This window comes from Phoenix dactylifera, chromosome 9 (assembly GCF_009389715.1).
Source record: "Phoenix dactylifera cultivar Barhee BC4 chromosome 9, palm_55x_up_171113_PBpolish2nd_filt_p, whole genome shotgun sequence".
Taxonomy (NCBI): domain Eukaryota; kingdom Viridiplantae; phylum Streptophyta; class Magnoliopsida; order Arecales; family Arecaceae; genus Phoenix; species Phoenix dactylifera.
Window position 1 is genome coordinate 15,623,461 of NC_052400.1, and position 23,435 is coordinate 15,646,895.

At 40.3% G+C, this 23,435-nt stretch overlaps 1 protein-coding gene and 2 long non-coding RNA genes across 15 annotated transcripts in view; 2 read left to right on the forward strand and 1 right to left on the reverse strand.

Annotated features, from left to right (window-relative positions):
* LOC120111921 overlaps positions 1–8,076 on the forward strand; it is a 32,335-nt gene extending 24,259 nt beyond the window's left edge. Inside the window, exon 4 of the long non-coding RNA XR_005513374.1 lies at positions 7,943–8,076. This is a non-coding gene — a long non-coding RNA (uncharacterized LOC120111921). The remainder of the gene's footprint in view (positions 1–7,942) is intronic.
* Positions 1–23,435, reverse strand: part of LOC103701881 (MADS-box transcription factor 23-like) — a 43,275-nt gene that overhangs the window by 13,780 nt on the left and 6,060 nt on the right. For 9 of the 13 annotated variants that reach the window (XM_039130181.1, XM_039130179.1, XM_039130176.1 and 6 more), the window contains exons 3-4: positions 18,399–18,477; positions 7,960–8,091 (exon numbers count right to left, since the gene is read on the reverse strand). In XM_039130181.1, coding sequence (XP_038986109.1) covers positions 7,960–8,091; positions 18,399–18,477 — 211 coding nt within the window. The remainder of the gene's footprint in view (positions 1–7,959; positions 8,092–18,398; positions 18,478–23,435) is intronic. The other 4 variants (XM_039130183.1, XM_039130182.1, XM_039130177.1 and 1 more) reach the window with 1 other exon arrangement.
* LOC113462336 lies at positions 8,499–9,661 on the forward strand. Its single transcript, XR_003384511.1, has 2 exons — positions 8,499–8,586; positions 8,709–9,661. It is a non-coding gene; the product is annotated as an uncharacterized LOC113462336 (long non-coding RNA).

Below are 23,435 nucleotides of genomic sequence, written 5' to 3' on the forward strand. Positions count from 1 at the left end.
TCCGCACTATGTACGCAATCTCGTATCATTCTGACACTCAATATGCCTCATCGTCTCGTACCGTACTATGTACCGATACTGTAATAGAATGATACCGGTACGGAGTTTGGTACCAAAACAGTGAACGTTGCTAGCAAACTTAAATTCTGTACTATGTCTAACACAAGAGCTTGAGAACATTCATGAAGTTGTCACAGTAAGGTTCGCGGTACCGATCGTACCGACGTACCGGTCGGCTTCGATAACGGTACGGTACCGGTGCCGAACCGAGCCGAACCGATACCGTACCGGTGCCTGGTTTCGACCCCCTCTGGCCAGCGCTGTGGCACTTCTAGCACTAATTTTCAGCAACGAACCGGTGCGATCCATGCTCGGTTCGCACCGGTTCGAACTCATGCCGGTGCGAACCGAGCCAGTTCACACCGGTACGAAGCTCAAATCGAACGGTTCTACCACCCTCCGCAGACCATGGGAGAGAGGAAAAGAGAGAGAGAAGGGGGATAGAGGGAGGGAGAGGAAACCGGCTACAGCCTCGCTCTCGCGGCCTCCGTCGGCCCTCCAGCGTCCACCACCCTCCGCCGGCCTTCTACCCTCTCCCACTCCCTCCCTCCCCCGCTTGCACTCTCTTTCCTTAATCTCCGGCTCCGGCAACAGGTTTCACTGACTATATTCAAGACGTATGGAAAGTTATTTCACAAGTGAGAAACTAAGGAAAGGGAAAAAATATCTATATGATTGCAAGACTAGGAGAAAAGAAAACTAGAGACTTGACTTAAGTTAAATACATCAAAGATGAACATCAAGAAGTTTTAGTTGAGAAAGATGAGATCAAAGAAAGATGGAGAAACTATTTTGACAAGCTATTCAATGAAAGACAAGTAGACGATTTATGATGCCTTACTAGTTCCATTGAGGTTAGAAATATTAACTATACATATAATAAAATTAGAGTATTTGAGATAAAGAAGGCTATGGAAAAGATGAAAATAGGAAAAGTAGATGGGCCTAATGAAATCTCTATGGAGATTTGTTTAATAAAATTTTAAACACTAGGAAAATACCTGATGATTGGAGGAAGAACACTATAGTATCGATTCATAAGAATAAGGGTGAGGGTGGAGGCAACATGGATAACAATCCATAAGAGAGGATGGCAAGAAGCCGACTCCGTAGTTGAGTGATGATTTACATCGAAATCTTTCTATCGAAGGGTATAAAACTATCCCAAAAAGAATAAAGATCACAGTAAGGAATGCCGAACCGGGCCGAACTGAGTCGACCCGGTCTATAACCGGGTCGGTTCGGACATATAAAATGGTTCTGGCCTCGTACAAAAGCGAACCGGACGGGACTGGACCGGTTCCGTCCAGTTCAGCCAGAACTCGGTGCGAACCAGTTGGTTTGCACCGAATCCAGTTAGATTTGCCATAGCGCGCGCTGCAGCATTTTTGACGGACCAGTTCGATATCGATTCGGTCCGATCCGAACCGGACCGGGCGCCGATCGGTACAGCACCCGATACCGGTTCGGCAATCCTTGGGTAGCAGTGGAGGCAACGTGAATAATAATCCATATGAGCGGATGGCATGACTCCGTAGTTGAGTGATGATTTACATCAAAATCTTCTTCCTATCAAAGTGTATAAAACTACCCCAGAATCAAAACAAAATCCATATATTAATGAAATTATGCTGAAAGCTTGTGATAGAGAAGGCTTAGATCCAAAAGTATCATGGGAAAAGGACAAGAAAGCGATGGAACACATGAAAGCTGATGATAGTGAAGTGTTTGACACAAGCATGTTGAAAGACCATCATATCCTAAAAGGGTTCCCTAGTACACAAGATTCCCAACACTAGGGTCTGGGGATGGTTTGATTTGCGCAACCTTACTGTTGCGTGGGGAGAGGTTGTTTCCATTTTTCGAATTTGTGACATCTAGGTCATAATGGAGGAATCTTTTTATTGCGCTAAGGCTAGCTCTCAAATCTTATTCCACAATAATTCATCAAAAGACAAATTTTAAAGCCAGGGAGTTTGATGTGAGTGAAGGGTCCTCTACATGCTACTAATCCATGCTAGAGATGAAGCTAGAACCAAAGAGGGCTTTAGAGTCCAAAAAGAGGTCCACAACAACATTGGTTTCATAATGGCTTTGAGACCACATTGAATCTATCAGTTACCAAAGTTGTCAGGCATCACTTGTTAGACCCTTAGCTCACCAATGTTGACGTATTGCTGTTTTAGTTGAGAAAAATATACCATAGATTAGCTGCCTTTCAAAGATCAACTTCATACACCATAATCCAAAAGAATGCTTACTAAAGCTAGCTGAATTATAAAATCAAAGTACTTCTATCGTATTAAGCATCAAAACAACTTTCCAATGCTAGCCTTTCAAAGATCAACTTCATACACCATAATCCAAAAGAATGCTTACTAAAGCTAGCTGAATTATAAAATCAAAATACTTCTATCGTATTTAGCATCAAAACAACTTGCCAATGCAATCTTGAATCATGTTAATCAGAACTTAAATGAGGGGCATATGGTCATCTTAGTGAAAGGCTACTTTGTTGAAATTTGTCGACAGGATTGTACGTAGTTATGACTTTGCCTTTCCTTGGCTACTTTGAATTAGAAATGAATTTTAAAAACTTTTTGTTTTATTTTTTCATAGTTTTCTCTATTAGGAAAGGTCTTTAGTCAAGCTATTAGGCTTAGAAAAGTTGTTTTTAATTGTTTCATTTATTTTCCTTATTGTAATTCAGTACTATATGAATTAGAAAGGAGTTCTAAAGGTGTAAGAGACTTTTCTCCAACTACGTTTAGTTTTGATAAGCATTTCATAAGAGGCTAGGTGACTTCATTTAAGTGAAGATTCTAGTGTGGAACCAAAAATTCTATCAAAGAGTTCCCCATTCTAGTAGCGATGGATGTTTGGTTTTAATTCTTAAGTGTCATGCATTGGTATAGTGTTGATTTGGTTCCAACACAGCACATATTGTGCTATTCAAATGCTTGGCATGCATTGAACCCCATGCATTGGCACATAGATGTGCCACATATTGGTCCATGACCTAGGAGGATCATTGGATCCATTGTGGACCAGTTTGATCACTTCGGCTAGGTTTGGATAAAGTTTGGGAGTAAGATCTGCCATAACTTCCCCATACGACATCCTTTTTATAATGATCTTTTTTTTGAAATTGGGTAACTTTTTTGAGTTTTACATGGATGTGGAAACCTTAAGGGTTCATTGCACCCTACTAATGTTGGGGTGCTATGATGTTTTAAGCCTTGAAGTGGGCCGATCAAAGTAAAAGCATCCTCTTCAGGTAAGATTTTGATGGTGCATCTTCCAATCTTGGAGGAATTAGGCGATGTAGCAAACGGCAAATTTAATGTAAGAATCTAGAGATATCTCTAGGATGGCTTTCAACTTAGCACAAATTCCTTAACTAATTTAGAAAAATTCTATCCTCTTTTAAGTAGAAAAGGAATTTGAATCAAATTTGGGAACTTGGACCTCACTAATATAAATAAGACAAGTTGTAATCAGTTTTATTATTCAATTAATGAAATCAAAAGGAGTCTGGCCCAAGGTTCACTGAAGTGGTATTGGAGGACGTGCTGGTCGGAGAATAGTTCGGTACGATATCGGTGCATACCATACCGATCTGATACACATTGAAATTAGAGAGAGGGAGGAGGGGAGAGAGAGGGGATTCACCCAGCCTTATGGAGGTGCCAATATAGAGGAGGATAGGGGCCGAAGGCAGCGGAGACAAGATGGTGGAGGCGGCAGCGGAGGATCTTCATCATAGCTAAAAGAGGAGGCGGTGGCTGCAGTGTTCTTGCGCTAATGCGGAACCCTAACTAACCTTAGCCGTAGTTGTCGTCGCATCGACATCAACATGATCATAGTCGGTATGGTGGATCAGGAGAGAGGGAAGAAACGAGAGAAAGATTGAGAGAGAAGGAGAGAGGGGAGAGGGAAGAGATGGATTTGGAGGGAGAGAGAGGGGAGAGAATTCGGAAGAGATCGCGATTGAGGAGAGACGCAAGGTGATCCGCTTTTTAGTTAAATGAAGCCTTTGATTTGAGACCGGATCGATCGACCGAATCATCCCAGTTACCAGCTGGTAGGTTTGATATACCTCGAATTGCTCGGTCGGGATGGTTTGGTAGTCCCTAGTCTAGCCACTCCATTATTTCATTAGTATTTTCTTTGAGAGGTCCAAATTAAATGACTTGAAGGAATTGTTTCCTTCTCTTCTTGATTAGATCAGTCCAAGTGTGCTGGCCCATGCCAATTGCCGTAGCTGGCTTTTACTCCTTATGTGCGAGTAAGTTGTAGGGAAGTTATATGCATGAAATGGATTATTGTTGAACTTCTATTTACAAGGTGGTTTTCCTTAATTAGCAAAATATCCTTTTTCAATAAGGTCTTCTTTATTATTTTATGACTTGTATATTGGTAGACTTCAGTTCCTTCCTAGAGATGGTTTCCTTGTTTACCTAGGATCCTACCTCAACTGGCTCTATGAGTCTCCTTATAGGCACCAGGAGCATCATAGTGGCATGCAGCTTTTTTTTGGTTGTTTGAAGTTTTCATGCATTATTACCATTCAAACCTTTTTTTTTTTTGCTGAAACAAGCATTTCATACATCACGGGTACGAATACACCCAATGGAATCAGAAAATAAAAGGTCCCGAAGTACTCTGGGCATCTCACCCTCAGTCCATAGGGTGCCTCCTGAGTGGCTCGCTACAAATGTGGCCATCCAGTCGGCCGCCCCATTAGCTTCACAATATACATGCATAGCCTAAAATGCAACACTCTCACCTTCATCCAAATATCGCGGAATAGGAGATGAACTCCTCCGTCACTGCTTGGACCCTGTTGGACCCAGCTGATCACCCTTCAGTAGTACTGAAGTTGCCTGAAGCACCCGTCGTACGTAACACATACTTATCCAGGCCGCCTGCAGCTCTGCGCCAGGAGCCGAGGTATCAAAAATCTGACAGCCCTCCGTTGCTACCACTCTGGAGCTCGGGCTCCTGATGACGAAGCCAACCCCTCTCCTCCTACCTCCATCCGATACTAAGCTGTCAAAATTGACCTTGAGAAAACTCGGAGGTGGGGGCTCCCGGGTAAAGAATACCCTATGAGGAACTGCTGAAGCAATGTGGGGGCTCCAGATATCCTGAGCTATCAACAGTCTATGGTCTAGATCAACATGGATGATCTCTGCTGCCTGTGCACGAGCTCGCTCTATGACGAAATGCGAGGACGGACTGGACTTACCAAATATCCGGATGTTCCTGGCTAGTCATACTTGATAAGCTGTACAAGTTGCCCTAATAGCCACGGGACGCATCTAGGGGATACCAGACCATCGCCGAACCTCCTCGAGAAAACAATCCCTTCGACTCCAAGCATCTTCCGGGATCCCTGGCAGGCTCTAAGCATCCCTCGCCCACATACACTGGAATAACATATGATCCACCGACTCGTCCACCCCACAATCCAGACATAGGGGAGAGATGCTCACTCCTCGTCTGCTCAACTCTGAGCAAGTCGGCAGGCGCGCTCTCAGGCCACCTTCCAGAGGAAAGGAGCAATCCTCTGATGTAGCCCAAACCCCCACACCCAGTGACAGTCTAAGCCCGGCTCTGACTCCTGCTGAAGAATCTGAGAAATATCGCCGATTCCGACTCTAGCTCTACAAGTAGTGCTCCAAATGCTCTCCAAACAACTGGCCCAGTCTATCGCCATCCCACTCCGCCGCCCTTGGCCTGAGAAGGTCACACACCCGAAGCCCTATCTCCCCCTCACCGCTGACCATCGTCGGCCACTGTCTCAATGAAAGTGCCCACCCACGGGTCCATCACATCAATGCTCTGTCCGTCGCTGATTAGCCACATGGAGTGCGCCAGGGCCAAAGGTAAGTATCCCCCAATCTCTCGCCACATAAAGAACCTCCGGCCACCCCTCGCCTGCCCCCCAAACCCTGCTCGGCCATATCTAGTCGTCATGATCTGACTCCAAAATCCATGCGGCTCCAATACGAACTGCACTGCCCGCCGTTCCAGGAGTGCCTCACGCTTCTCCACCAGTGATGGCACCCTCAAACCACCCTCATGCAGTGGCTGACATACACGCTCTCAGGCCACCAGGTACCCCATGGCCCCCCCAAGGAGCCCTAAAGGAAGCTCCGTATAAGCCGCTCAATCCCCAGCAACACCGTCTTTGGCACAACAGTGTGTGCCATCAGATAGATTGGCATGGAGCACAGAACTGACCTAATCAGCGTCAATCTACCCATCATGGAAAGTGATGATGCCCTCCATCCCTCTAGCCTGCTCCGCACCATGTCCACTAGGGTAGAACACTCCACCCACAACCTCCTTCCTGTGAGGGGAATCCCAAGATAGACCAGGGGCCCCACCTGTTCTTGCATCCCCAGAATCGCCCTGACCTCCCGTCGCACCCTCCGCTCCATGCTCGGACTGAAGTATATGGCTGACTTTTGGAGGTTGACTCTCTGCCCGGACATCGCGCAATACTTTGTCAACACCCCCTGTAGGGCTCTCGCATCCGTTGCTCTCGCCCTAGCAAGTAGGAGGCAATCGTCTGCGAAAAGCAAGTGAGAAATGGGCCGGACGCTGGGGCTGGACAGTAGGATGCCAACTCCCGGTTCCCACAGGCTGCATGCAAAGCACGGAAAAGTACATCAGAGCAAATGATAAATATATACGGAGACAGAGGACATCCCTGGCGAAGCCCCATAGTAGCTCGAAAGAAGGGCGACGGCGTGCCGTTGTCCAAATTGGAAAAGCTAGGCCCCTGCACGCATCCTAGAACCCAATCAATCCAAAGTTGATGAAATCCGAAGCTCTCAAGCGCTCGCCGAAGAAAATCCCACCGGATCCGATCATAAGCGCGCTCCATATCCAGCTTCACAGCCATCAAACATCGTCTCCTCGAGGCTCACTGTAAATCCACCATCATCTCCTGGACTAGCAAAATATTATCTGAAATGCTCCTCCCCCCCACAAAGGCTTCTTGCCCCTGGCTGATGATGGTGCTTTCAAATTTCTATATTCATATTGAATGCTCTCGGTAGTAGGTTCTTCAAACCTGTGCTTTCAAATTTCTATATTCATATTGAATGCTAGCTAGGTCTAGATTGTACTTATGATGTCTCTATATGCTAATGTCTAAACAAATAGGACTCTTAAATCTTCTCTTGCCTGCCTCAACATATAGCAGCTAAATGTTATATTTTATAGCTTTCATCACAGGCTGCTTTTTGATTTTTCACTAGTACATACTTTTCAAACATTCAGAAGGTTGAGACTTGAGAAAGTTCAACATTCACATATCATTGTTATCTTATCTCATTTATTGAAATTTTTTGAATCAAGGGTGGCTATTGTTACATGTACAAAAAGCTGGCAATTTGGATCTATTCTAGGTAACTAAAAGGCCTAAAATGCATAATGCATACGTATCCTATCTCTAGGCTGTAGAAAAATCTAAAAAATTGAGATCACAGAACTCCTGATCTATTGGTTATAAAAGATCTAAGAATCTATTGCTCATCTTTTATATTACCAGAAGAACATGTTTCTCCCAAGTTCTGACAACTTCCCTGTATATGTTAACATGCATGATATGTTGACATAATTAATATTATCTGGCAGGAGTTCCTGTCTTGGAGAAGATATTGTTTTATGATCTATGAGGAAATCTTTGCACTTTCTTATCTATTCTTTTCATATTATGACTGATGTAATGCATGTATCACACTAATTTATATTATTTCTTTTATTGTTATTTTGTTTTTTGCTATTAAAATGCAATTGCTATGATGATCCACTATTGTTGGAATGAGTTGATTGAGTAAAACAAATACTTTTGTGAATGAGAAAGAGGCAAAGGACACCAACCGAAATGATGGAACTGGATTGATGGTTGAGTTGAGAGGGGCAGATAAGGAGCGGCTGATGGAACACCCAGCCGCTACAAAGGCTCTCTTCAATCAAACGAGTGAAATGTAGACATCTGCTTGTAGAGAAGGCCTGTGTAAGAGAGTCCACAATGATTTTGTTAATGAAAGTTGCAGAACTGTGTTACTTGGTGAACATGGAAGTTGACAAGCAGCTAAAAACGTGCCCTTGAGCATTTGAGCTCAAGGCTTAGCAATTGCGTGTCCAACTTAGATGTGAACAGAATTCCTGCAGTTCATGGATCCCTGACCTAAAATTCTTTAGTAAACGACAATCAAGCATCTGAGCTAAGCAATTTCCCAGGTATATCCTAGTTGTTGACTTTTTTCCCTAAGTCAACTGACATTTCCAATACCCTTTTGCATTATATACAGTCATGTCCTCTCTGTTACCATGCAATTCCCATGTCAAATTTAGCTGTTACTGCTTGTTTGGGTAGCACTCTTGTAGGCACTTTTGACACTGCAGTTGTGCTGAATTCTGGGAACTGCATCATTAGAGCCTAGAGATTGAATGAAAATCAGAGACTCATTCAGAGGTTCAGAACAAGTAACTGGGAGGATCAAGGTATTCAAGGGAAGTCATATGCTTGCTTTTACATTATGCTACCTTGCATCATTATCTAGGATTTGGTGACCTGTTTACAGTTAGTACTAACTTTTACATCTGTATGTTCCAATCTTTTGTAGATAAAAGGCCTGGCATGATCTAGTATCTCGACCAGCTGACTGATTCTTCCTGTCCATGAATTATCCTGAGGATCTTTTCAGGAATAGAATAATAATATTGATCTGGAAATTTTGAAAGAACCTACAATGGAAGCCATTTGCACCACATTCTTTTTTTTTGAGTAGTTTATTAAAATATTTGTTGCTAAAATGTACAGCTGATATTGGAATACCACCAGAGCAGAACATTGTTGACCATCATCCTAACTTTTTGTCTTTTATGAGTAACAAAGAAGTATATTAGACTGAAACAAGGATGTAGAGAGAGAAGTCAAAAGCTTGAGAGGGTCCGGTCAGCCACTGGAATCGGTTAGTAGGCTCATCTTGGTTAGATGAAAATGGGGTGCTTCAAGGTAGCCATCTCGGTATTGGGCCCTATATCGGTCCCACCCTATTACTGCGTCTATATATTTAGTACGGAGGCCGGTTTGGTGTATCATGTTAGTACGCCTCTCATACCACATATCGGTATGATATGGTATGGTGTACCTTGGTGTACTTGAATAATTAGAATTGCTAGAACAACTAAGGCCTAGTCATTAAAGTAAAATATGCCTTAATATCTATGTTAATTATAAGCTGAATCTATCTCAAATGCTCTAAATCCTATTTGTTCTGCCAATGCTTTACATCTCTTACCATACTAGGTCTGAACCTTTTTGGGCGGGTCCCAATTTTGAGCGCGTACCATGAATAATTGAAAGTTAGGAAGCTTAGATAGTGAGCTACATTTCATGTATGAAACATTGCAACCTGCAATTACACCTTAATTATGGTGATGCACTTGGGTGGGTATTTCTGCTGGTTTTTTTATGTTTTAGTGGCTTGAGTCACTGTTTTGCCGGTGCTTCCTTTTGTTTCATCAATTCATCTCTTCAATGAAATATTGGGATCCCCACCTTTGCTCAAGATGAAAAAAAGAAAGAAAAAAAAGCACCCTGCCAAGGTTAGCTGAACTAGTACTAGAACCCATACTGTTCGACAACCGGTTTAATACAATAATCGGTATCATACCAATACACGGTACGCTGTGGCGTGCCGGTTCGAACCAGTACCGTACTGATACACGGTACACTATGGCATGCCAGTTCCAAACCGGCATAATATTTTTTTAAATTTTTCCAAGATTTAATGAAAAGTAATTTTTTTTTTGGTTTTTTGAAAGATTTTAAGTGTAATTTGATTATTTTTTTTATGTTTCTATCATCCCGGTACACCCTAAATAATGCTTTTTGATGTTTGGAGTGATTTTTCTATGTCATCATGGCATTGCTCTAAAATAATGCTACCTTGGAGAGACAAAATCTGACAAATCTATCACTGGATTTGCTACCCCCAACCTTTTGTGTTAACATCAGGCCAAATTTAAGATGTAAAAAGAAACAACAATCGTGGCTTTGCATGCTAGGAGAAGTAATATGAAATATCCTAAAATCAATTAGTGAGATACAAAACATAAAATGATATAATCAATTACATGTATTTTAAAGTACAACATGCATACCGACATCTAGAATCTCGTCAAGTGGCAATGTCTTTCGTAGATATCCAGATCCTTAACATAATCAACAGGCACATCAAACCACTCCTCTAACCAAACGGTATTGTAGTTTTGTATACTCATCCCATTAGAAATGCGCTCTGGGTTATAATCGATCTCGAATTTCTCCCTGAAGCTTTGGCTCTAAGAGGTATTCTTTGGTTGATGATATGGCTATGGAGGGGCCATTAGAAGATGATGCCTTAAACGCACCATATCCATATCCTTATGAGTCATAGGCTGCCTATGGCTGGAGGTAATAGAATCTAGCATACGACTTAGAACCTAATACGTCTATGGATCCTATTTCACAGCGAGGTCATCTGTAGCTGCATCGTATCCTCCGAATGACCTTGAAAAGACTTATATGCAATCGTATCCTCGCGGGTTTTACCAGCTCGTGCATCGTGGTCCCTATTTTATATGGCAAGCGTAAACTGGGACTCACCAATAAATGGAAAACCACCTTACATGTCTTATAAATGATAGTCTCATATACTCCACTCTCTTTCTGACCACCAGATCCATAATCATCAAAACTATCATCACTGCTCTTCTTGATCTCTAAATCTAAGTGAACTGACTTTTCCTCTACTCTCTCCATCAGGGCTACAATTGTCTTTCCTTTTTCTTTTAGGCTGTGCTGAGTAGCTGCCTGCTTTTCCTTCGTGATCCTCTCTTCCTAATTATGCTGGAAGAATGGATGTCACCCTTCTGACTAAGTCGACTAGGTAGCATGGTGGCCTCGTCTAAACAACTCTTGGTCATATCTTTGGGAGGATGTTTTGGACAATGAGTCAGCTGGAAGCAAGGTATGCCGTACTGATACTGGTAGGCACACCGGTCGCCTATCGGACCGGTAAGGTACCGGTTCAGATTGGTTTACATGGTACCGAACCGAAAAGCAATTTCTCTGCGTGCGGGGGGCCATGCCTGGACGCGCGCGCCCCACGTTAAATACCAAAGTGACATTAAATGCCACTATGTGGCATTAAATATCTTGCACGGGACATCGCACTCCCCGTGCAGATGAGCTGCCCAGCGCACCCGCGCGGGCGTGAGTAACCGCACGTTGGGCGCTTTTTTCCGCGGGAGGAAGCTTTTTCGCACTGCCTCGTGCGCGCTATGGGCGCGGGGGCATAGAGTGGCTTTAATGCCACTCTGTGGGTGCCGGTTCGCATCGGCCGAATCGGATGAAATCGATCCAGTTTCGTCGGGTTCGCTCTTGTACCGATCCGTATGGGCTCCGTACTGTTCAGTTCCGGCCGGAACCGTTTTCCACGGCTGTACCGAACCAGTCAGAGACTAGACTAGTCCAGTATGAGCTAAACCAGCCAATACTGGCTGGTTTAGCATACCATGGCTAGAAGCATTTGTGGAATGTTCCGATCTGCCTATTGCTCTACATCCACTCTAGCCTCGCTTGCTATGAAAATGGCCGGTTGTGGAGGCGATCCCGACTCATCAAGCTCTGGCTCTTACTGTTGGCCTACAAACCATCTGATTATAGGATCATGCTCATCCCGAACAAAAACTTTGTGGATCGGATCCGTATATTTCAGCTCCACTTTCTTCTGAATGCACTTCAACCTTAATCTCTGATTGTAGTGAACATATATGAGGTCGTTGAAGCACCTCTGTGTCAGACGATTCCTCTACTTGTTATGGATGAGGGCGAAGGTGGACCAGTTGCACGTACCACTCAAGAAGCCGTCCGGGAGAAGATTCGGATGGCTAGCTAGTTAAGATTTCTCTCCGACAAATCAAAATTAAATCCATAGTGCAGTTGCAAAAATATTAAAGAAAATTACATATAAGATAGTATCATATTAGTAACTATTTAACGTTAAGTAATAGCTATCGTTAATATCTAATATATCTGGATTTGTACTTTTCTTACTTATGACAGATGCCGAGACTCCAAAGCTGCTAGTGCCCTCCCTAAATATTTGTCTATAAAAAAGATGTGTTATAATATGTTAATGATTGAAGACACAAGCTAAGTTAACTTACGCATGCCACTTAACTTACCTTTTATACACATGGGGCGTAACTTCTAGATCTGGCTCTATCTTATATATCTTATTATGTAGGTCCGCCAGAAGTTTTCCGTCCATATCGATCCCAAAAACAATATACTGGAACCTCGGATTTAGGTAGCAAGCTGCAGATAGAGTTCGTAATTGTATTAGTAAAATTATACAAGTACAAGAGCAGTTAAATTTTTAAAATTCTTGCTTATATACTAAATGCAAGTCTCTACCTATCTAGTAGTCCCACTACTGCTCAATGATGTTGATGTACTCTTGGGCATGCTTCAGATCTACCTTCTTGATCTGATTCTATGCCTTCTCCATTATATAATATAGAAAACCTATTGGGGTACCTCTAGCTACCAACAGCCTAAAGCACTTTGTATAATTGCTTGATAGCCTTCACTATCTTCTCATCCTGTTGTCAGGACGTCTGCCTCATCACCAAGTTCTCCACATAGCTCCTCTCAGTGTCAGCCCTTGCAAATCTGTCTCTTGCCACTCGACACTAACAAATATCTGTTGCAAACCTGCTTTCCTCTTAAGGAGGCTACCGAGTGCAATATAGTCAGTAGCAAATTGTATCACACCTGGTCTCAAGATCTCCTCTCTGTATACCTCCTCGTCAGTGATAGAATCTGTGTGGTTATAAATAAATCTAGTAATGGATTGGATTGTATTCACTATTTGATGCAAGCATCGCTGAACCGGTATCGAGTGTTGAATGGGTCGACGCCTTGTACGGTTCAGTACCGGTTCATACCGAACCAAACCGGTTGGGCATGATGGTTCCTGCACCGGCATGTCCTAAATTTTTTTGGAGAGCTCTCTCTCTTTTGAAACCTTTTTTATGAATTTAAGTCTAATTTAAAATTTTTTGATATTTTTTTATGTTTTTCGATATTTTTATGATTTCGTTTTAAGCTAGATGATGCATCCTATTGCTTTAAAATGATACAAATCATAAAATGAATAACATAAAAATATCTTCAAATCCAGATACAATCAATTACATACTTTTGAAGTCCAACAATTATATATAATGATCTCTAAAATCGGATCAAGTGGCGATGTTTCTCGTAGATATTTGGATCATCAGTATAATCAGGAGGCACATCAATCCATCCCTCTATTAAAGCAGCGTTGTAGTCTTGTATGTTCATTCTATAAGAAATGTGTGCCGGGTTATAAGCACTCTCGCATCTCTCATTAAGCTCTGGCGCTGAGAAGTATTTTCTAGCTGATAATACGGCTGTGGAAGGGCTTATCCGAATATATCGGCAGCAAATTTGTCCCGTGAGATGCTCCGGGCTTTGTAGGATAGTAGCCACCGGAAGATGCCTCAGACACACCATATCCATATCCATATCTGTATGGGTCATAGGCTGTCTGTAGCTGTGAATAATAAAATTCAATATACAATTCTGAACCTGATACGTCTATAGATCCTACTCCACATGCGAGGTCATCTGCAGTTATATCGTGTCCTCCTAAACAACCTCGAGGAGCCCGTCTCCTATATGAAATCTCAACATCGCGGGCTCTACAAGATCGTGCTCCGTAGTTCCTATCTTGTGTAGCATACGTAAACTAGGACTCACCAGAGTATTTCAACCATCCTCCGGCTATGTCTCATAAACTGGGACTTCACTTCCTCCAGTGCCAGCAGATCCATGACCACCAGAACCGTCATCGTTGCTGCTCCAAGACTCCTTCAAGACTCTCTTCATTGGGGCTGCAGGTGCCTTTTGTTTTATTTTTTGGTCTGCTGGATAGTTGCCTTCTTACATTTTATGCCCCTATCTGTCTGGCTATGTCGTCCTCCTAACCGAGTCGATCGGATAGTGTAGTGGCCTCGTTCGAGCATCTCTCAATCATGTCTTTGAGAGGATGTCTCAGACAAGGAGTCATATGGTGACTGGCTCCCCTATGGCTGTGGCTGATCAGCTGTAGAAATGTGTGGAATATTGCACTCAGCCCATTGCCCTGCATCCACCCTAGCCTTGGTGGCTACGAAGCTGATCGATCGTGGAGGCAATCTTGGCTCGTCAAGCTTTGGCTCCTCCTGCTGGCCCACAAGACATCCAATCATAGGATCATTGTCATCATCAACGAAAGAACTATTGATCAGATCTGCATACTTAAGCTCTACTTCCTCGTGAATGCACTTTAGCCACAATCTCAGATTGTAGTAGATATATACAAGATTGTTGAGGCGCTTCTGTATCAAACTGTTCCTCTGCTTGTTGTGGATGAGGGCGAAGGTGGACCAGTCGCGCTCACAGCCACTCGAGAAGACTGTCTGGAAGAAGATCCGAATAGCTAGCCGTTTAAAATTTTTTGCAGACAGCCCAAAATGATTCCACTATTCAGCTGCAAAAATGTTGATTTAAAATTGATATAAGATAGTATCATATTAGTAACCATCTAATGCAAGATGAATGTCCTTCTAATGGGTAACATACCTGGATTCATAGTTATCTTACTCACGACAGATGCCCGCTGTCCAAAACTGTTGCTGCCCTCTCTAAATAATTTGATCTGTGAAAAAAAACCGTGTTGTACTATGTTAATAATAGAAGATGACAGTTAACTTACATATACCAATTAAGTTAAGTTACCTTTTCTAGACATAGGGTCGCAACTTCTGGGTCAAACTCAATCTTGTAAATGACATTACGCAGAGCTGCCAAAAGTTCGTCATCCATACCAATTCCAGCTACATTGTACTGAACCGGAGGTTCAGGTAGTATGCTGCATATAGAGGAGATCGTCTTAGTAAAATGATACTAGTACAGGAGCAGTCTGATTTTCAATGTTCTTGCTTACCTGCTAAATGCAAGTCTCTACCATTTGGTAGTCCCACCGCCGCTCAATGATGTTAATGTAGTTCTAGGCATGGGCTAGATCTGCCTCGTTGATTTGAGCCTTTGTCCTCTCCATCATGTGATACAGAAAGCCCATCTGGAGATATCTTTCGCTATTCATGGCCCGAAGCACTTCACATAATGGTTTGATAGCCTTCACTATCATAGTGGCCCATTGCCAGAATGTTTGCCTCGTCACCAAGTCTTCGACCCTGCTTCCTTCATTGCTGTGCCGAGCATATCTACTTCCCTGCCACTCGGGACTGACAAACATCTGACATAGGGACACTTGTATTTTTGACAGACTACCATTTTATGTTTAGCCCTAATGTCATATTTTGTGTTGAGTCCTGCACCAAGTTGGGCCAATGTTGTGCATAGACACTTGTATTTTTGACAGACTTACACCAGTTTCTGTATGCAGTTATATCTGTTTTGCATACCTTTATGATTAAGCATGGACAACACCTGGGACTAAACAGTAAATGGCCATCGAAATTAAATGGCCGGAATCAAAATTTTAGTCAACAGAAATAGATTGTAAAATAGCAGTCTAACAAAGGACTGGCTATCAATTAACCCCAATTTTCCTAACAATACAAACCTAGCATGACACGAATCATGCAAACAAGCAGTTGGAGCTTTTTTGTGTTCTATATGCTGGGGCCAGCTTTCAGGACTTTTCAGTGGTGAGATTGTTTGATGATTAATTCCTCAGTTTTTGCAGTTAATCCATTCACAATGAGCCCACTACATGACATGATTACTACCAATTCTACAGAACCTGTTGGTCATGCTTTGGTATAAATTCTTATAAATAGGGATACAAACAAGCCAATTACTAAGCTGTTCAGATGCAGTTTATTGTATGAAAGATTATAGGAGCCCAAATAATTTATGTTCAAGCTTGCCTTTTTTGTTAATCTGACAAGCTTGTTATTGAGCCAAGCTCAAGGTTCCAAGCCTGAAGTGTTGAGGCTCCACTCTTTTATGAGTTGAGCTTTAGTTGATGTTTAAGCTTGGCTCATTTAGTTGAACAAGCTCAACAGAGCCGATTAGCTGGCCAAGCTGAGCTGTTCATGAACAGTTTGCTTCCTCTGGGCCAATGTATAAACTGTTTTGACTGCTTCAGTGGCTCTGTGATTGCATTTGTTTTGAGCAAGGAAAACGAAAAATAGCACGGAAAGGTCATTATCTCTTGTAGAATCCTGCTTGAATATGAAACTATTGCAACATAACTATGGTTTCCAAGTCTTATCTTGTAATAGATTTATGAATTATTACTCAGCATTGATTCTTATAAAGATGCATGGCTGCTTCCTCTACTCGAATATATTAATTTAATTCTTTCAACTTCGATCTGTGTTTCTCTAGGCCTTCCCATCCTCTCTTCAACCCATTAATGTAAGTCTGAGGTACCTCTAATTGTGTATTGCCCCTCTTTAGTCATGACATGGCCTTGCTGTCTCAACAAGATACCAATTACTGATTGCAGTTGTATTTAGCTTCTTGTAGTTATGCTTATTTCTGACTGTCTCAGTTACCACTTCTCAACCTAGCATATGGGCTTTCCTTTCGATAGAATTTGTATTATGTCTCCTCCATAATATGTAACAATCATGCAGCACACCAGAAACACATCTTTACATCATTCTCCATGCTCAAAACTTGATGAGAATGTCTACTGCTTTCTTTGAGTTTGTTCAACATAATAGAACTGAACTGTAATAATCTTTTGGAAGCATCTTTTTGCCATCAATTACCAAAGCATAAATTTTCATTATTCAGCCCACAACAGTTGCATTCTTCATCTGTTTTCGTTAGATCTGCTGTTTACACTCATAACCTGGGTAGCAGGAATCTTCTGCATAGGGTGCCACACCTGCTTTGCAATCTCCATAGGAACTTGTTTCTGCACCCGTTTATTATTATAAAAAAAAGATTAAGAGATCCTTTCCCCAAACACACACCTGAATTGGCTTCCGCACCTGCTTCTAGTAACTAAGCTCATAAATATGATTTGGCAGAAGTTTCTTTCATAACACCCATATAGCATTTCTCCTTGTTTTCATCTTCTCACAACAATTTAATGTTTTTGGTTATGAATGGGCTAGAGAGTTGATTCTTCACCTAAGTAGCAACAATCAGTACTTCTAGCACCTGTTTATGATGACAGGCTTTAGGATGGTCCTGATCAGGGGCCTGCCAAAGTATAGTATCTGCTAGAGTACTTATAGCATATGTTTATGATGATAGGCTTTAGGACCACCCTGATTGTTGGCCTGCCACAATATAGCATCTGCCCCTTGTCCCCACTCTCAACTCCATATAAATATTTTTATCAAAAATGCCAAGTTTGTTCCGTAAGAATTTCTCCTTGTTTTTGTTTACAGACGAGCAACATAGTTGATTCTTCACCTAAGTAGCAATAATCAGTAATTGTAGCACCTGTTCGTGATGACAGACTTTAGGACCATCCTTATTGTTGACCTGCTACATTATAGCATCTGCCCCTTATCACCCCTCTCAACTCCATCATGAATACCTTTATCAAAAATTATTGTGCCACTGCCTTTGCTATTCATTATTTTATATGAATCTTAACACTTTAGCATATGCATTTTACAAGTCAACATAACCCATATGTAGATCCTATTTCCATGGACGTAATTTATTGAGTAGCCTCACTATTGTGCTTTTACAGATGTCTGACATGGATAATCATAAGTTTTATATAGTTTTTGCATTATGTCATATCCGTATTCCATCATATATTGGTAATTTACTTTTTAACAACTATTTACTACTATACATTATAAAGTTTTCATAATTAAGCTTCTTCAATCGAACTGTGATAAACATAATTACCTAATGTACACTTGTGTAATTTCTAATTTTTCCCCTACTTTTCTGGTGCAGTACATATATGATGCAAAACAAGTGTTGCAAATAATTTGCATGTTTTTGTACATAACTGTAACATAAGAGTTCATCATGCAGCATTTTAGTAATTTCTATAGCAAAAGGAAGAGTGTTATTTTCGTTCTCAGCAATTTAATAGATGCCAGGGCATTTGCAGTAAAAAGTTTTACTTTTATCCAAGAAGAGATGGCAAAATTAATATAAACATAGTAAATTGTGCATTTGTACACCACCAAAGAAGAAGCTCAGTTATCAGTTGTTGATAGTGTTGCACAAGAATTGGACATACCATAACTTCTGAAGTTGCATTTAGCACCTGATGATTCTCCTCCTTTGTCCTGCTGTAGCGGTCAATTATTGATTTCATACTGCTATGATAAGGGATCTTCTGTTAGTTTTTCTTTATTATGCTATCAGACTGAATGTTGATACAAACTATGCCTTATCAGAGTAGCAAATGATAATCGAATTAGATAATGAACATGAATATATAATTAAATATAAGAGTGCTGCTTTCTCTAATAAGTATTACACAGTTTGAGTTCCTTGTATCCTCTAACCACTGAGTTTTTTTTCAAAATGGTGACTTAAATACCGAACGAGCCCTACAAATGGTCTCAATGTGGTCTTGTTATGTACTAGTTGTCCATCCACTGCTCTTCTACAACATCTAATTTATTGAATCTTTTTCCCTTGTATGTCTGGAATACGAACTAGAATTAACAGTCTCTCCCAACCATCTGGGGTTAGTTTATGATCCCTTGTCTATTAGTTTTCTTAGTGCAAATTTCTTGAAATTCTCTCATGACTTTGTTCCAAATTGGTAAGCATCTTCAATTAGTTAATTCCAAAGTTTGTGTTTTACTTATTTGTTCTGAAGACGATGGGGTTCAGAAAATAGCATAGTTCCTTTGCTCAGAGATATTTTAAGCTAGATTAGTCCAAATAAAATTCTGAAAAATGATCAGTGGATGGATGAATCATATCTCATAGCACAGATGCTAGTAACTCATTCAAATCTTGAAGGACATCAAGGTCTCTCTTTATTTAACTACCAGCAACAAGTTTATAAAATGCCATGCGGTAAACAGAGAGCAAGAAGTAAACAACAGTTTCTCAAAATGTTAGCAATTACTTTGCTGCTTTTCTACAGCTTTGCCGTTAATTCTGTTGCTAGTAATCCCCATGCATTTTGGAGAAACTGAATCGTCCGTTGACCATGATCTATGATTTGTTATTCAAAAAATGCATGCTTAACTAAAGGAGCGTCACAATGTCAGTCTGGGTAGGATTTACTTAACTAAAGGAGCCTCAATTGCAGTGAACCTCTCAGTAAGATTCAAGCCTGCGTGGAGTTCCAATCATCAGTTAGGGGGAAAGAACAAGTTGAATTTGCAGGATTCCTAAGGAATTTTTCTAATGTTTTTGGAAGCATATGATTGATCATTTGCTTATAATGTACTGTGATTGGGGACATTGAGGAAGACCCACAAAATAATTTTGGGAATCGATCTGATAATTGAGACATCCTAGCCTTTGTATTATGAAAGATTTATGCTTAAAATTTGATTTCTTGGCTTTAAACTTTTATACAGAGAAGTTGCTAACTTTTATTCTCAATTCTGTTAGCATTTTGACCAACAATGTATTATTGACATAAGTATACCATCAAGATACTTGTTGACAGATAACAATGATCTGAGGTAGTTCTCTGATATCCATGGTCTCAAACCATAAAGAAAAACCTTTTGCATCATTACCTATTAATATGATTTAGGCCATAAGAGTGATCTCCTCTTTTTTTTCTTGGTAGAAATAACAACGATCTCTTTGTTGTTGACTTTGAAACCTACTGATTGTTTCGTATAAATGATTCCCTCTAAATCATCATGGAAGGCAGGCATTTAGTGTCAAACTTTACGCTACCTGTTTGCAAAAGAGTAACTCCAATAACATGAGAAAATATCTTAGAAGTCAATAAGCTCTTCTGCCCATATCCCTTGGAATCCTTTTATTACTAACCATGCCATGTACTCGCTCCCCCACGTCTCTCTCTCTCTCTCTCTCTCTCTCTCTCTCTCTCTCTATCTATCTATCTATCTCTCTCTCTCTCTCTCTTCCCCTCCCTCCTCTCTCCCTTTGTGTGCGTATGAAATAGGAGGGAGGAAGCCCGGTCAAAATCAGGTAAAGGCGCGATCGAAACCTAGGTCATTGCAACCCTCAATGATTTACCTTGTACCCTGGATAAAAGCTTTTTTGTAAAAAAGAAAAAAAATCTTAACATGAAACCTCACTTGTTTTGAGAGCCTTCTAGGCAACACCCCAATTCAGGCCTGTTTTATGTGCTAGGATTCCATCACTTTTTGGGTGGCTTTAAATAATCTTATTTACAATTGCTTGCTTGGGCTAATAAATAGTTCTTTGCTAACCTCTATTTATGGGCATAGCATTCTCCCTCGGAGAGTATTCCCTATAGTCGATGACTCGATCTTTATTGTCTATACTCTAAATATAGGTGATTTTGCCAAATTTTGTTGTCCTTTGCCCGTGGAAAAAGGACTTGTCAGATCATATATTTCTTATGGAACCGAGCCGATTCACAGTTGTCATCAGGGAAACCAATACAGAAATACAAATGCAAGGAATGTGGAATGATGGCGAAGAAAACAACTCTCATGCAAGAGACAAGAAACATGGTCATAAATAAAGAAAAAATATTATTAAATACATATGCAAAAACTAGATAAAAATCATAGGAAAACATATGAATTTCAATTAACTAATCAAGTTGGAATCCATTTCATAAGTAGCTAACAATTAATTCACAAATATTGATGAAGATGTCTCTTTCACTAGATTTACTCTCTTGAACAAATCAAACCAATGATTTATCAGAATGCTTTTATCAAAAGACCATCGGGGAGAATTTTTAACTTTAGATTTTTCTCCTTCACTTCCATCCCTCTCTACCCTCCTTGACTGATCCTCCTCTTCATAGCTCGATAGCCCAACCTTCAGAAGTCCTCTTTCTTTCCAAATTTGGGCTCTCAAGGAAGTTTCCTAAAAGAATTAGATTGGTTTCCTAAATTGCTTTTACGGGAAACTCCTACCGGAGTGGAAATTGGACTTCCTCGTAAGATTTTTTTTTTTTTTGTTGGTAAATATAATAATTGTTCAATTGTGTTAGTTTACTAGGAATTTCTTGGTTACTACTTTCCTATTTGCAACTAGTCATTATTAGTCCATCTAATATGATTTAATTGCAAGTCTTAGTGAATTTAGTAGTTTGACTTGTCAAGGATGCAACAGCTAAAAGATATGTATCACCAAAAGATTTCATGGTGAATTGAAGTGTCAAAACCGAAGTCATTGGATATCTAATCAAGCAATCTAACAAATCAAGGGTACATGATTCAGAGACTGAGCAAATTATATATAGCCATTTTACCAAAGAATTTACGATTTTACAATTATATTCATATAAATGATAAGTTTGGACTAAATTTTATACTTTATTTCGAGTCAATTTTATTTTGTTGTCTACTAATTTTTTTCAACATGCAAGTTAATGGAAGCTTTCTTCTTCTTAATTTTCTTCTTATTGTTGGTGGGCTGAGTTCCTTGCCAATCTGCAATAGATCGTTTGGACAGACGTTATGATGGATTTGGAGATGCCAATGATCATCAATAAGCAAGAAAGCTGACTTTGATATAATCTTAAGCTGATAGGTGGAAGGACCCATGAATATATAAGACCTATTGGAGTTCTTAACCTATCTAACATGGGACTATCTCTCAACAAGGAGCCTATTTGCACCATCTTGTTTAAAAAAAAATCTCATGATCAAAGACTTCACATAAAAGAGAGGAACCATGTATAGCTTGTGACCAAAGACTTCATATGCCCCAACATCGGAGGACTCATTTTTCGGTGCTAAGTATGAAGCTTTGTTGCTCATTTTTGTCTACATGGACATATGCTTAACACTCAAACACACTTAAGTGCTTTTAGGAGATATTTTTCTTTCCAATAGTTTTTACTAAAACTTCATTATCCAAATGAACTGAAGGAGATTAATCAGAGTTACAAAAAAATTTCACTGCTTCACTCAGAGATAATTATAGTGACTTTTGTAAAATTATACATCTAACTCTATTTACTGTTGCATGACACAATTCTTTCATTTTGTGATGGTGCTAAGGTGCTCTAGGAGCAATTCTTTCATGCCAAACTTTGGAAATGCTTGTTTTGAGGCATTTTTCCTCGTCCAAACTCTTTTTCTTTTTTCATTTGAAACTCCAATTTTCAAAGGAACTGAAAGGGGAAACGAGGAATTGATGATCAGGTTAAGAGCAGGTTTGGCAACTTGGTCCCTGATGAAATTGCACGGCTAATTTGCGTCATGTGGCTTCTATAGTATCTTCCAATAATTTCAAATAATTTACATCATTAGAACAGTTGCATTCGGGCGATCCCTCTTCTTTGTTGCTTAAAGGGCAGATGAGGGTGAAAGTAACATTTTCAACAGTCGTTCTTGCCACTATAGTCACTGCCAATGGCTCGAGACCAACTTACCCATGGCTCTTTGCTTTTAGAACTGTAAATGAGAGTGGGGTTTTCTTTTTTTCTTTTCCATTGCCTTTGTATATACTCATCCTAGTGCAAAAGCATTGTAAAGTTGATGATGGGAGGTCTATTCCCGCAAGTTAACGGCATCCTGCATCCATTGGAGGAGACTTGACCCGAATGTTTTGCCTCTATGTTGCCTTATATATATATATACCTTATTGCAAAATAAAAGAGAAATATATCAAATAGATTCTATTTATCAAATTCACTATCCAAAACATTCTTCAATTTTTAAAAATGTTATTGAAAAAATATATTATTAGTTATATTTCCATTAAATAATAATAGGAAGGTCGTAGGCTCGAGACTTGGACGAACCTAAATATGCATTAGATGTGCCTATGTTCTGGGTAGTTCAATAAATTAGAGATGGCAATTTTTAACTTAGGCTCTCCAACCTTTTTGAATCTTTTTAAAAGAAATGAGTTTGTATAAAGACTTTTAATAATCCATTTGGGTATTATCCTAGTAGGCATAGCTCCTTTGCTTCTAACAACTTAAGGTTTTAGGTTCAAGTATGGATAGTGTATCTCTTAGATTTTGAGCCTAGTTAACCATAATATAGGTGGGTCTCCCTCTTATCTCTCAAAAATTGAAGCTAACTCTAGGTTTTATCTTTCTACACCCATTTAATTTTTATTTATCAAGATATATAACTAATAAGTAAAGTTATAATTTGATTGGGAGGTTAACTAA